Source organism: Centropristis striata, chromosome 19 (assembly GCF_030273125.1).
Source record: "Centropristis striata isolate RG_2023a ecotype Rhode Island chromosome 19, C.striata_1.0, whole genome shotgun sequence".
Taxonomy (NCBI): Eukaryota; Metazoa; Chordata; class Actinopteri; order Perciformes; family Serranidae; genus Centropristis; species Centropristis striata.
The window spans coordinates 26,223,978-26,238,370 of record NC_081535.1 but is presented as its reverse complement, the minus strand read 5'-3'; the positions used below and the strand labels follow the sequence as shown (position 1 = coordinate 26,238,370).

The window sequence follows — 14,393 nt, the reverse complement described above, 5'->3', positions numbered from 1 at the left end:
CTAGAAATAAGCATATAGAATGCTTAAAATAAGAAATTAACTCTTAAAACAAGATAAATGATCTAACACTTCTAAATCTAAAGGTTTTTAAAAAAAAAAAAGAAACAAATAATTGTCAGTGCACTCTGCTCGGGCCAGTTCATCGCTGCTTGCCGCTTTAATTGATCTTGTTTGAAGAGTTAATTTATTATTTTAAGTGTTCAGCATGCTTATTTCTAGATTTAACAATATTAATTTAAGAAATCTTGTCGTCAAGTTAAATTATCTGTCCATGCAACAAGATCATTTCCCTCGGATTTAGTGTTTTTATCTTGTTTTAAAGAGTAAATTTCCTATTTGAGGTGTCCAACATGTTTATTTCTAGATTTAATAATCTTAATTTAAGAAATCTTGTCAAGTGAAATTATCTGTCCATGCAGCAAGATCATTTCCCTCAGATTTAGTGTTTTTATCTTGTTTTTAGACACACCTTTTTTGCAGGGAGGGCATAAGGGTTAAAAGCACCTGCAAACATATTGTTGCTCAAAGCAGTTCAGCAGGACACATAGCTGACAAGTAACATTCCACCTGCAAGACAGTCGATGTCCCCGCAGCTCTGAAAGCACAACAACGCCTGTTCCTGCTCGGGAAACTCAGGAAACTCAGGGGACTGAGACAACAGGGCACAAGAAAAAGGAACAAGTCTGTAGTCATGTAGTCACACTAGCTCCCCCCTGAGGCTGTGATGTTCATTACACACACACACACACACACACACACACACACACAAATACACAGAGTACTTCTAGGACCTGACCTCCATATTAGGATGAAACTGGCTGTAGCAGAGTGTCAGTATTTATAGACTGTTTGTCTGAATGGACTGAGCTGATACAAACAACACTGTAGGAGAGAGGCAGAGAGAAGCTGCTATAGATTAGATGTACAGGTCTCATGCACTCACACACAACTACGTAACACGTTATTTACACTTGGTGAATGTTGTTGCGTGCTATCGCAGTGAATTGGATCACAGCTGACTGCAGACTCACTGGGATGTGGAGGATCAGTGCAGTAATGGCACCGTGCAGACTACAGAAACTGTTTATACACACTCGTAAAAATTACATTATTTACTGTTTGGTTTCTGAGCTTGTTGGTGACCAAGGCCTGACATTCACTGCTACCTCTGAGTGGATTGACCTCTTCATAGCCAAATAATTTAATTATATATATATATATATATATATATATATATATATATTTATCTATACTCTTATTATAAATATATATATATAATAAGAGGATTGTAAATGCAAAGATAGAGTATAAAAGACATGCAAGGTTTCAAAACAATGGATTTAAAATCTGTAACACAGCCAAAATGATCAACTAATGAAATTTACGAAAAAAAGACAAAAAAATGGACAAAATGCCTGAAGAGTATGACGGTGTATTAGGGCCAAGTATGAAAAAGAAAAAAACAACAGACCTGGGAAGAGGGTGATATTTCAGGACAAAAGCAAATTTATGACATTAAAAGTGGCAAATCTACTAGAAAAAAGTAGCAGATTTATGAGAAAAAATTTGGGAAAAATAGGCTAGTGTTCTGTTTTTATATCTTAATATCAAAATGCACAAGAATGTTCATACTGATCATAGTGAGGATAGTATTTGCATGGAAGATGACCAACTGTTTGGTTACTTGTATCCCTGATAACATTATTCTAACACAGCTACAAAGTAATCAGTCAGCAGGTTTAATACATAGTTCCCTTCAGGGAAACTAAACTTTCAAAATGACAGGAGTCCAGGGGCCAGGTAATGAACGTAACCCATTAAAAGTTAATAATATTCGTTAGATATAATGAATGAACATTAAAAGGCCCATAATCCTGTTGAAGCAGCCACCCGGTGCACCTTATTGACTTGCAAAGTACAAAAAAAATCCTATTGTGAATCTATTTTTATTTTTGATATTTATGATATCACCTGGCCCCGATGAGTGACACCTACAACCACTGCTATCTAGTCTGCCATTACTGGCCCCTGATAGAGCTTTAAAGGGATAGTTTGGGATTTTGAGACATTAGGTTGTATGAAATACTTGCCAGTAGCGTAGTGGATACTTTACTTGAGTATTTCCATTTTATGTAACTTTATACTTCTACTTCACCACATTTTGAGGCAAATATTGAACTTTTTACTCCACTGCATCTAGCCGCCAGCTTTAGTTACTGTTGAAATGAAAATCATTAAAAAATTTAAAGTGATAAGATTTTTTCTTTTTTTTAATTAAACCTCATAACAGTATATTAACTGGTTAATGAGCCCTATCTTGAGGAAATTAAAGCTGCTTACATAAAAGCATCAAAATAAATAATGTAATAATATGTTTAGAATATATAAAACAATCTGAGTGGGTCCATTCTGCATAATATGTAGTTTTATTTTAGTTTTGAATACATGACTTTTACTGGGAGTGTAGTCATTTTTAAAGTGTAGTATTAGTTCTTTTACTTAAGTAAGGGATCTGAAGTGTCCCCATATGGACTGTCAGCATAAAAAGTCTAACAAACAGCTGGACCAAGCTGCAGTGATACAGCGAATGAAAAACACAGAAGGTGGTTACCATAGCAACCCAAGCAGACACTGTTTACATCTGAGTTTGACCCCTGAGTCACAAACACACAACAGGACACAAATAAATCCTCCAATTGTAAAACACTCACACACGCACACACACACACACGCACACACACACAAACACACACACACACACACACACACACACACATGCATACAAAGGAAGCCCAGACAGGACATCCTAACACCAGGGGTCGTGACATCTTCAGATGACTGCAGTGAAAACTGATTCTTTTTGACTTCCTTTCCTGTTTTAACACGCAGGATGACTGACCATCAGGCTTGGTTAGAAAACAAGAATTTATCGATACTGGAAGGAAATGTTATCAGACAGGAAGCCAGCGTCAATATGGCAGCAACAACAAACCCTGGGGAGTTTGCTTTGGTCTCAACCAAGCTCTCACATGCTCCTCATCTCGTTTGCACTTTAACTTTTAATTTATTTTTTTATTTCTATTTTATTTATTTATGTCAGACTTTTCTAAAAAACATTTGGAACTGTCATTGAAATGTCAGTAATAAGATGGGTAGTGTACAAAATGCCCTCAGCCCAGTTTGAGACTTGTATTACAATGTATTGTAGAGGTGTGAGTCCCCAGAGGCCCCACCATACCATTTTATCCCAATACGATATTATTGTGATTTTAAGCATTTTGCGATATGGTGAGTATTGTGATGCAATATATTGTGATTTAACTGTTTAACTGCATTTTGTGTCCACAAAATTAAATTCAATCAAGAATTGTTTTGTTCAATAAGAGAAAATTCTCAGTCTGTTCTTCTCACTTCAGTCTTTTTATTTCTCCACAATGAGAGTCAAACCCACAGACTGACCAACAAAGTATTCAGTCAGACTGAACTGAACTGATACCAAACATGTATGGACGACAACAACTACAGCATTTTATCAGACTTTCAAAAACAACAAGCTTCACTGCTCTGCCGAACTTTGCAGCATTATTTCTACAACTTTCCGACATGATAACCTGACACACATGGTGTCTATAGATTCCTTAGATTTTCTCGTTTCATATGATACCGGTATCTCCAGTATATTCCTAAAAGTGAGCCAAATTTGGCGCAAATGCTGCTGGCCTGCCGGTGTTTGGAACGCTCAACATCGATAGTTGGCAACCATGAATTGATATTATATTGCCAAGCAAAATATCGCCAAACTATGCTGTATCGATTTTCTTCCCCACCTCTAAGGTATTGCATTGCTGCGTTATGGACAAATGTAATGTAAATGTGATCACAGTAATGCGTTACTTTACAATCATGTTACCCCCAACCCCAACAAAACAACGTAGTATGAAATACTCCTTGGCCTTGGGTTACTAAAAAGTAAACTAGTTTGGCGAACATGCCAGCGGTCGTTCGTTACAGGAGACAAAAGCTGTGTTTCCACTAGGGGGAAAAGTGAACACTGGGAAAGTCTCAGGCCACACCCTCTCAGAAGTCTACTCACTCTGCGTGTCTCCACTACAAGTTAGCCCCCAGAGGGATTTAGAGACTCTAAAGGTGACGTATGGTTTTCGCCGTCACTAACTGTGCACAACGTCAGCAGCTGAAAGCAGCATGGCTAATTAGCACATGAGTCTCCGCTGATCATAAACATAGCGATGCCGGTTAATTCATAATCACTAACTGTGAACAGAGTGTCTGGTGCTTGTTGTAAACAAACAGAGATCGCTAAGTGAACACCTCCTGCAGCAGCAGCACATACACACTGTACTGCTACAGAGCTAACTGTAGCTGGGTGTTTCTTCTTTTAAAATGTAGTTCAAAATACACGATTACTAAGCTGAATGGTAAGGACACACAATAAATACTTCAGAGGAAAAGATGATCTTTACCTTGTTTTTCTTGATATTGAGGGTCACCTAGTGTGGGGGGCCCGACTGGTCATGCATGAGCTCACATGCTAACTACTGTTTCCATAGCAATTGGACTTTTTTTTGCTTTGAAAAAACGTTTAGTATTTCATTTGTTCAGTGTTGCGGTAAGGACTCAGAAGTGTGGGACAGGCACATTTAGATGAAAAAAATCATAAATTATCAGTAAGCAAAAAAAATAAAAAATAATATGGTGTAGAGTAATGTTTATATGAAACTATTTAATTTGAAAAAATGTCATATTTTAATTGAATTGGCTCATTTTATGTATCTCAACATTGAGACCACAGTTTTGGGACATGAACAAAAGTAGTGTTTGGACCCATAAAATGCTTCATAAATTGTATTAAATCACATTTTTTAGTTTTTATTTTTCAGTGTCAAGATGTGCATTGACACTGTGTATATATTTATCAAGCACCATAGGACAAATTTTAACATAAATCCAAAATTTCACTGCTGGGACTTAAAAATGCCCGTAGTTGCAGAAACACTCAGCTAACTGCCGCTAACGGCCGCCGGCTCATTAACAAGAGTAACGCCTGGATTCCACTGGATGCGTAACGGCTGCAGATCCGTCGTCGGAGCCGTTACGCACCCATTATAATCAATGTGTGAGATTCCACCGACTGCAGATCCACTGCGTAATGAGTCCGACAACGCAGGGGCATCCGACAGCCCTCGCAACACTTGCGCAGAGCTTCTATTTTTGTCGGACGACGGAGCACTACGCATAAATTCAGCACAGAGCAGATCGTTCGGGACAGGAAGTCTTGCACAGACACAAAATAAAACACCGGTATATTTTCAAAATAAAATACCTCGGGTTCGCTAAGGAGGTCGGCCGGCTCGTTAACAAGCCGGCCGACCTCGTTAGCGCTCGTTAAGACGGAGTCGCTGGATTTGTCTCCAGTCATTAACGAGGAGATGTTGATTATCTTCCAGTTATATCAATTGATTAGGCGTGAATTTGCGAGATCTCGTGCGTCCTCGGGACTCTGCTGTCCGCAACAGCTCCGACACAGACGGATCCGGTGGGTGTTGACGGACTGCGTAGATACGCAGCCGTTGCGGACAGACCCCTGTCGGAGTCGTTACGCATCCAGTGGAATCCAGGCGTAAGAAGGAGTCGCTGGATTTGTCTCCAGTCGCTTTCTTGAAAAATAGTCGCTAAGAGGGTCTGAAAAGTTGCTAAATTTAGCAACAAAGTCGCTAAGTTGGCAACAGTGCTTCGCTGGCTTTTACAAATGGCGCATCATGTAGAGTACTACGTCACATCCCGCTTAGCGTTCTATCCAATCAGTAACCAGGCTGTTTTCAGGGGAGAAAAAAGACCCTGCTCTTCTAGAGGGACTAAAAAAGTCCAGACAAAAGACAGTTCCGGACTGCTCGTATTCAAATTAGGAGCGTTTCGGCGAGTGAGACCTGCCTCATGTGGAAACAGCCCTAAAGACACCATTTAAACCCACCACTTCAAAACAATTGCAACTAACGATTGGACGAATGTTGTTGGAGGGGTTTAGCGATCGGTCACAGATTGAGGGTCTCAGCTCCTGGCACCTACCGGTTTTTGATGCGTAGTTGGACTCCTCCTGCAGAACATGGTCTGTGACGTGATGACGGTGGTGTTTGTTGTGGTGGTGGTGGTGGTGGTGGTGGAGAAGGAGGAGGAGGAGGAGGAGGAGGAAGAGCAGGGATCGGGGGATGTGAAGTACCAAACTCCTCAATGTATCCTGGATCGAACTCCCTGAGGAGAGGGAGAAAATGATGGTAAGAAATCCCTCTATCCTGTATTTGTAGATAATAGAAAACACTATGAACTCTTAAAATCTGATGTCCAAATGATAGCTTGAGTCTCTAGTCAAGATAAAAACATTAAGGAGGGGTAGAACGCTGTGAGGAGGGATGGAAATACTGAGTCATTGAGAGTGCTTTCACAATACTGCTCCTTTCCAAACTCTCCTTTTGACTTTCTAGCCAAGAAGTGCACATTGGCTAATCTGAACCATCAGCCAGGCATGCTGCGTTCAGGTTGGACCAGTATAAACAGGACTGTCTGCATGTCTGCTTGTTCTCTGCTCCCATGACATCCAATCATGATTTAGTCATTTATCCAACAACTTCCACCACAAAGGTCTACACAGTGTGATAAATAAATTACAATTGTGGCCGCAACAAAGGTGAAGAGATCAAAGTTGAGTGGTTTCAGGATCCTGAAAGTATGAATATTACTTTGAGTCTTTGGTTTATTCAGACAAGAAGATGATCAACCCTTCTTTTGTCCATTTAAACCAAGTCAGTCAACTAGGGTTGATCCGTGACAAGTCACATATGACCTGGGTCACAACCTTCAATACCAAATACCATACATGCTGATAATGGGTGGGTTAAACTGTGTTATATTGTATTATACATGGAGCTATTATAAGATTTGCCTTTAAATGAGGACAGATTGAGAGCTATCAATCAACACTCCTTTTATCCTGTTTCTACACGACCAATGTGTAATACTAGACTGCATGGTGGTATGGCGTATTTATGTTTTAGTGGACTATACTGCCCTACAAAGTCTAACTGCAGTAACTACGCTAAGAGTAAAACTGAGATTTTTTTTAAACGTTTTTTTTTTACTGGGCAGCCAAATGGGTAAGTTAGTGATATGACACTTATTTCTACATGTATTGATGATGTCATTTTTATGCTAAAAAATCAAGATGATTTATTTGACCTTTGTTTATCATTATTATTAGAACCTTTTACAGCAATGCAGTAACTACATTTTGGGGTCAGAGTGCAGTAACTACAATGTTGTTGTCTTCTTTCAGCTTTTATATTTAATTTTCAGTGAATAAACATTCTCAAATTGATTTTGTTATCAGTGTATTTAAAAGACAACTCTTTTTTTAAAGATTTGTGTATTTTAGACCTAATATTATAAAGTAATACTATATTTTAATATAATGCGCTGAAGATAGAAGTGACTTTAAGTCAAACTTGTTTAATACATTTGGGAATGCAAATCAATTTAGTTTAAAATGTATTACAGTGTTAATGTGTTATTTTCGCCTTTTCTATTTGAATTTTTATGGTATCTCTAAAACGATGGTCTGGAAATTGCATAAATTGGGTATAAACTAGAAAACTGAGACTCGTGGATTGACTTGTGGGTTCAATGAGCCCAACTGTATTCATGTCAGATATTGTTTGTTTCTATAGGAGCCAAGACATTTAAAAAAAACAAAACTTGAACACACTAATAAAAAAGATCTTTGTGACCTCTAAGATAATCACAGCCTCGTGAAATTTAGCAACCAAAAACTAGAAGAGCTTTAACTATGTATACTGACAATGAAGGGGCAGATTACAGAACAGAAGTGCTCCCCAACCAATCACTGGAAATAAAGAAATCTCCAAAATGTCAAATCTGCATAACTAAATGCTGCAACATCTTATGAGACATAGTAAAGAATGGAAATGTATGAACTCCCATCTTAAAAGGGTTAACTAGATGTAACTGCTTCACTGACACGTTAGTTGACAGTGTATTACAGCCTACAAGATAGTTCAGACCAAGGTTATAATAGTTTTGGATTTTTCATTAGTTTTAGTTTTAATTTCGTTGTCAATTTTTTTTTTCAAATTCAGTTAGTTTTAATTAGTGAGATAGTTAGAGTGAGTTTGCTAGTTTGTATTAGTTTTTATTTTTTGGAAAATGCTTAGTTTGTGTTTAGTTTTTATTAGTTTTAGTTGTTTTGTAATGGGGTATTTGTTGGGTGCCAGATTCAGAAAAGTCACAATAAGTGTTTCCTTTATTTCCTTTGTCTGATCCATCTCAGCCCCAATAACTTTATTAAGTCATAAAACCAGATAGATGAAATAGATTTCATATCAACCAAAAAGGTTTATGTATGAAAAAAGTTGACAAAGACGGAAACTAAGGACATTTTCACTATATTAGTTAGTTTAGTAGTAGTTTAGTAGTAGTTTTGTAACCACACAATACAGTTTCAGTTAGTTATCGGTTTTTTTTTTTTACTTTTTATTTTTATTTCAGTAACCTTGGTTCAGACTCCTTTCAATGGAATATACATCAGTCGTCCCTCCACCCAGCAGAGCCATTTAAATCCTTTCAAACAGAGAAGAATACAGGAAACAATACACAACTTACACACAGAGAGAAACACACCCAGACTTATATTATTAACTGAGGACATTCCACTGATGAGTATTCAGAACTGACTTCTGTACCACACACACACACACACACACACACACACACACACACACGCACACACACGCACACACAGATGAAGGCCCATTAAAGTAAAACCTGTTGAGCTGGTCAGAGGAATGTGTGGCAGCCACAACACCCTGAAATCACCTGAATAGGAGGGACTCATTCCACTTTCCATCTCATCACCGCGCACACACACACACACACACACACACTTCGTCCATCTTTGTGAGGGCCCTCATTGGAACAGTGAATTCCCTGCCAAGGGTATAATAGTTTTGGATTTTTTTATCAGTTTTAGTTTACATTTTGTTTCGAATTTTTGTTTTCAAATTCAGTTAGTTTTAATTAGTTATTAGAGTTTTTAGTTTAGTATTTATTTTTTGAAATGCTTTAGTTTTATTTTAATTTTTATTAGTTCTTGTGTTAGTTGTAGTTTTTTGTAATGGGGTATTTGTTGGGTGGGAGATCAAGAGGTCACAGTAAACTTTGCTTTTATTTCCTTCCATCCATCTTCATTATGTATGAAAAAAGTAGAAAAAAGTTGAAAAAGTTGAAAAGGATGAAAACGAAATCCTTTTTCTAAAAGTTAGTTTTAGTTAGTTTTGTGACCAGACAATACAGTTTCAATTCATTATCATTTTTTTGTAACCTTAACCCTAAAAAAAGTCTTAAATTAAAAAAAAGCCTTTAAAGAAGTGAGGACCGGCAAAAATGTCCTCACTCTGTTGGTTAAAAACATGTTCCCGTCCTCATTATGTAGGAAGTACAAGAACACACACACACACACACACACACTGAGTTCAATAGTTGTCAGTAGTCACTGTGACATCTAGAGGTAAACAGCAGTGTTCAGTCAGAGGTAAGTGTGAATCAGACGCCTTGTGACTTTCATCTGAACTGTCTGCTGTAAGCATGAAGTTTTATAAACTGACATGTCATCCTGTCCATCAACGCCACATGGACCCCCAGAGGAAATCAAATTATGTTGACCAACAGCAGGTCCTGCTGTTCTTTACTTGATTATTCATTGCAAAGAGAAGCTTCGTAGCTCACTCTGTCACTTTCTCAGAAATCATGAGACAATTGGTCCTCAGGCACTGTCTTACATGAGCAAGACATGAAGATTTTATAGTTGTTTTGCCTCTTTTTCTTGTATTTTTTTGTGCGTTTCTTTGTAGTTGTCACTCATCTCTCTCTCTGTGGTTAGGGTTAGGGTTAGGGTTAGGGTCTTTTTGTAGTTGTTTTGTTTCACTTTTTATCTTTTTGCTGTTATTTTTTGTCTGATCTTTTGTAGCTGCAGCTCTTTGTGGGTTTTTTGCTTCTTGTAGATGTTTTGCCCTTTTTCCTGGTCGTTGTGAGTCTTTGTAGCTGTTTTATGCTTCTTGGTGGTCATTTTGATTCTCTCCCAGGCTGTTATCTCTTTGAGTGACAATTTGTAGGTGAAGGCCAGGGTAATGGTGAAATAAATAATGGAAAACAGGTATAAACAGAATAAAACACCTGTTTTGTGGCGTGATAACATGGGGTGATGGGGTGACCCACCTTTAAAGTGATACTGGTCTGGTTGTGTGACTTACTGCTGCACTAGTGTCCAATATCAGCAACTTTGACAGACGAGGTTCCCTCCAAATTGCCATGTGAATAATTCTGTGTCTCTCTACGATGTTTTCAATGCCCACACAGACACGCATGTAAAGCAGTTGCCTGGGAAACGGTTTTGCGGAGGTTCGCCCCTGTAATGACTTCTTCCTCTTCTTTTTTTCAGAAGAGAAACTCAAACATTCATTAAGCTCGATTACGTCAACCAACAACAAAAGAGCACAAAGACAGAGTCACCAGAGATGAATGGAGGAAGACAAAGAGAGAGAGAGAGAGAGAGAGAGAGAGAGAGAGATGGAGGGGACAACCTACAGACAACTACACAACTGTGATTAAACCTGCTACAAGACAGTGTGTAGCAGAATGAGCTTTAGTCCTCAGATCATCAACATGGCAACCAGATCTAAGGAGGTCAAAGATCAAAGGTCATGGCACATTGACATCAGCTGGAACAAATGTTTTTTTTGCTATTATAGAGATCATTGTTATAATAACCAACCATCATCATCACACACACACACACACACACACACACACACACACACACACTGTGACACACTGCTGATATCTGTGCTGGTATGCTGCATGACCTCCTCACACTCCGACACACTCCTCACAGCATTCTGACATCATGACTCATCCCCTGCTCTCGTCTCCGTTCGTCTCTTTAACTCTCTCACCTCCCTGCTGTCTGACTCAGTGTTAATGTTAGATATTATGGATAAAAGTGTAAAAGTTATTAAATAGAAATAATTTGACCCAGGAGACCACCATTCATGTCCCATGTGAAACCAAAAGTCAAGCCTTATTTTAACTATTGTGCGTAAGTTGGCTCATAAGTTAAGTTATGTGGGAATCACCAGAGGCCCCACAATATGATTTTATCTTAATACACTGTAATAAATTATTCTGTAGTCATTTCATTTTACTTAATATATTTGATAAAATGTATTAAATATAAATGTGTCCTTGATTTTGAGGCAGTTGTTTAAGTAACTTTAATATAAAAATGTTTGAGATAGAATCTACTTATTTTGACCACATTAAATATAATCTTTATGTGTATGTAATTCTTAATCAAGAGAATTTTGAATGAATCCAACACAATAGAATTAGTCCGTTTTTAATTGACATTTAACACTTCCTGTTAAGTTGTCATTAACTCAACTTGTAACGTAGTTAGATTTAATAAATAATATTGCGTGCAATCTGTTGCCTCAATTTTATTGAGTAGCTATTGTTTATATTTCTTACAGTGTACTTGAGTAGAGATATGATGCGCATGGTGCCTATAGATTACTTTGATCTTATAGTTTCATATGATATCAGTATCTCCAGTATATTCCTAAAAGTGAGCCTGCAGCGAAAATACTTACGGCTGTCAGACTGCTAAATATTGATACTTGGCGGCCATGAATGGATATAATATTTTACTGCAAAATATTGCAAAACTATGCTGCATCGATTTTTCCCCCCACCTCTGTTATGTACATACGCTTTGTCCGACATGACATCATTTTGTACAAAAGTTAAATTACTAAGATACTTATTTTTACTCAAACCACAATCTTTTCATAAACACAAGAAGTAGTTTTGTTGACCAAACCTAACCAATCTGCAACCACATAATTAAAACTGCAACTATTACATTCAGGGACAAGGCTCATTTAGGTTGGTTATATTATAGAGGGTAGGAACACATGCCATATATGGGATGGCTGTGGCTCAGTTTGCAGAGCGGTCGATTGCTGACCATGGCAGCCTCCATGTCCAAGTATCCTTGGGCAAGATACTGAACCCCAAAACACCCCGATGCAGTGTTCATGGGTGTGTGAACGAATTCCTGATAGTGGCACCATTTAGGGTAGCCGCCTGTTTCCACAACCGGGCAATAATCACAGGATCCCAGTGAGAGTGAGCCTTGATTTCTGTAGTAATTCACAATTTAATCCCCTACAGAAGTTGCACTTACATGCAACCGAATTCTATTGGCCAGTTACCAATGCCATGGACAGGCCAACATCTGTCAAAGTCTCGTTAGAAGGTTGTCATAAGGGTTGTTTCCACTACCGGACAATACCCGGAATGAGGCGGGTCTCACTCGCCAAAACGCCCCTAATTTGAATACGAGCAGTCCGGAGCTGGCTTTTGTCTGGACTTTTTTAGTCCCTGTAGAAGAGCAGGGTCTTTTTTCTCCCCTGATAACAGCCTTGTTACTGATTGGATAGATCGCTAAGCAGGATGTGACATAGTTCTCTACACAACAACAACACACGTCATTTGTAAAAGCCGGCAAAGCAGTGTTCCCAACTTAGCTGCTTTGTTGCTAAATTTAGCGACTTTTCAGACCCCCTTAGCGACTATTTTTCAAGAAAGCGACTGGAGACAAATCCAGCGACTCCTTCTTACTCTTTAAGAAGAGCCGCCGTTAGCGGCAGTTAGCTACAGTTAGCTCTGTAGCAGTACAGTGTGTATGTGCTGCTGCTGCAGGAGGTGTTCACTTAGCAATCTCTGTTTGTTTACAAGACACCAGACACAGTTAGAGATGCCGTTAATTCACAATCACTATGTTTATGATCAGCGGAGACTCTGTGCATAATTAGCCATGCTGCTTTCAGCTGCTGACGTTGTGCACAGTTAGCGACGGTGAAAACCATACGACACCTCCGGAGTCTCTAAATCCCTCTGGGGGCTAACTTGTAGTGGAGACACGCAGAGTGAGCGGACTTTTGAGAGGGTGTGGCCTGAGACTTTCCAGGTGGTCACTTTTCCCCCTAGTAGAAACACGGCTAATGTGTGTGTGAATGGGCGCTGTGTGTGGTGTTAAGTGCTTATGATTAGTCCATTTACCATTTAGCACATGGTCATATGGGTTGGAGTACTTATGACTCTTTTATGGGCAAAACCACACAGGATCGGCTGGCAAAAAGGCTTAACCTGACTCAACTTTTGCAATGTAACATCATCCAACAAGGCACTGCATTGGCCAATCACACACTGTAAGTGCAAGCATACACTCATGGCAGATAACTTAGTAACATCAATGGCCTGAATAGCTTGGGATTGTCACGACAAAGCCTGGAACCAGAATAGTGGAGGCTGTTAATAGTGTTCATGGTATTCAAATGACACGTTCACCCTTCAGAGATAACCAAAATGATCAGGTGTCCTCACAAGACTTAAATATCACACTTAGAGTCAAAGTAGACATGCCTTAAAAAACACTTCATTATCTTGTGGGCGTGATGAATCTCTGTGGGGTTAGCCAAATCTTTTTTGGATTGGACACAAGGATTGGATAAGTTTAATGCAGCTTTGCATTCTGTCTGAGTTACACAAACAAAACAAAGCACATGCAAATACAAAGAGCAGTGGAAAACAAGAGGAGACAGCCGCCAAACCTGCTCGACAAAATACCCAGTGACTGATTGACTGCTGAGTCTGGTCACACTAGGGACACCGAGAGAACAAACTCTACCAGCCTATGGTGGTGTCATTAGTATGGTTGAGGCAACCCCCACCAGATGCTGAGTGTCAGTCCGCTCTTAGATTTATGCCAGGGGGATTTTTTAGTAGTGTAGGAAAACAACTACACCCGCTCTACCATTACCCATCAACCATAGTGACTGAATCCTGCTGTTTGTTTTCATGTGGAGATGCTCCAGATGCTACGTTGGCAACATCAGTCTGTTGACTGGTTCTGACCATAGACTGTATGAAAGTAATGGACATAGTTAGACATCACCCATTGGTTTATGGACTCTGGTTCTGAAGCCTCGAGTTCAGCATTTTTGCCATCACCACCTTGGTTTATGGCCCATGCTATATTAGTGGTTTTCCAACAAGCACATGACAGATTGCCAGGCAGAATTACGCCAAGTATTGGCTAAACCTAGTGATATTATCAACATACATATAACAGCTGAGGTTACTGCTTAGTTCTGACTGAAAAATCTCTACAGTTATTATATGGTACGTTAACAATAGGGATGGCACAATACCACTTTGTCCGATAAAAATCCAATACCATCTTTTAC

At 38.9% G+C, this 14,393-nt stretch overlaps 1 protein-coding gene across 1 annotated transcript in view; it reads right to left on the bottom strand.

Moving 5' to 3' along the window:
- The window catches only part of shroom3 (shroom family member 3), a 98,328-nt gene that overhangs the window by 58,296 nt on the left and 25,639 nt on the right, over window positions 1–14,393 (bottom strand). Inside the window, exon 3 of the mRNA XM_059357671.1 lies at window positions 6,085–6,267. Coding sequence (XP_059213654.1) covers window positions 6,085–6,267 — 183 coding nt within the window. The remainder of the gene's footprint in view (window positions 1–6,084; window positions 6,268–14,393) is intronic.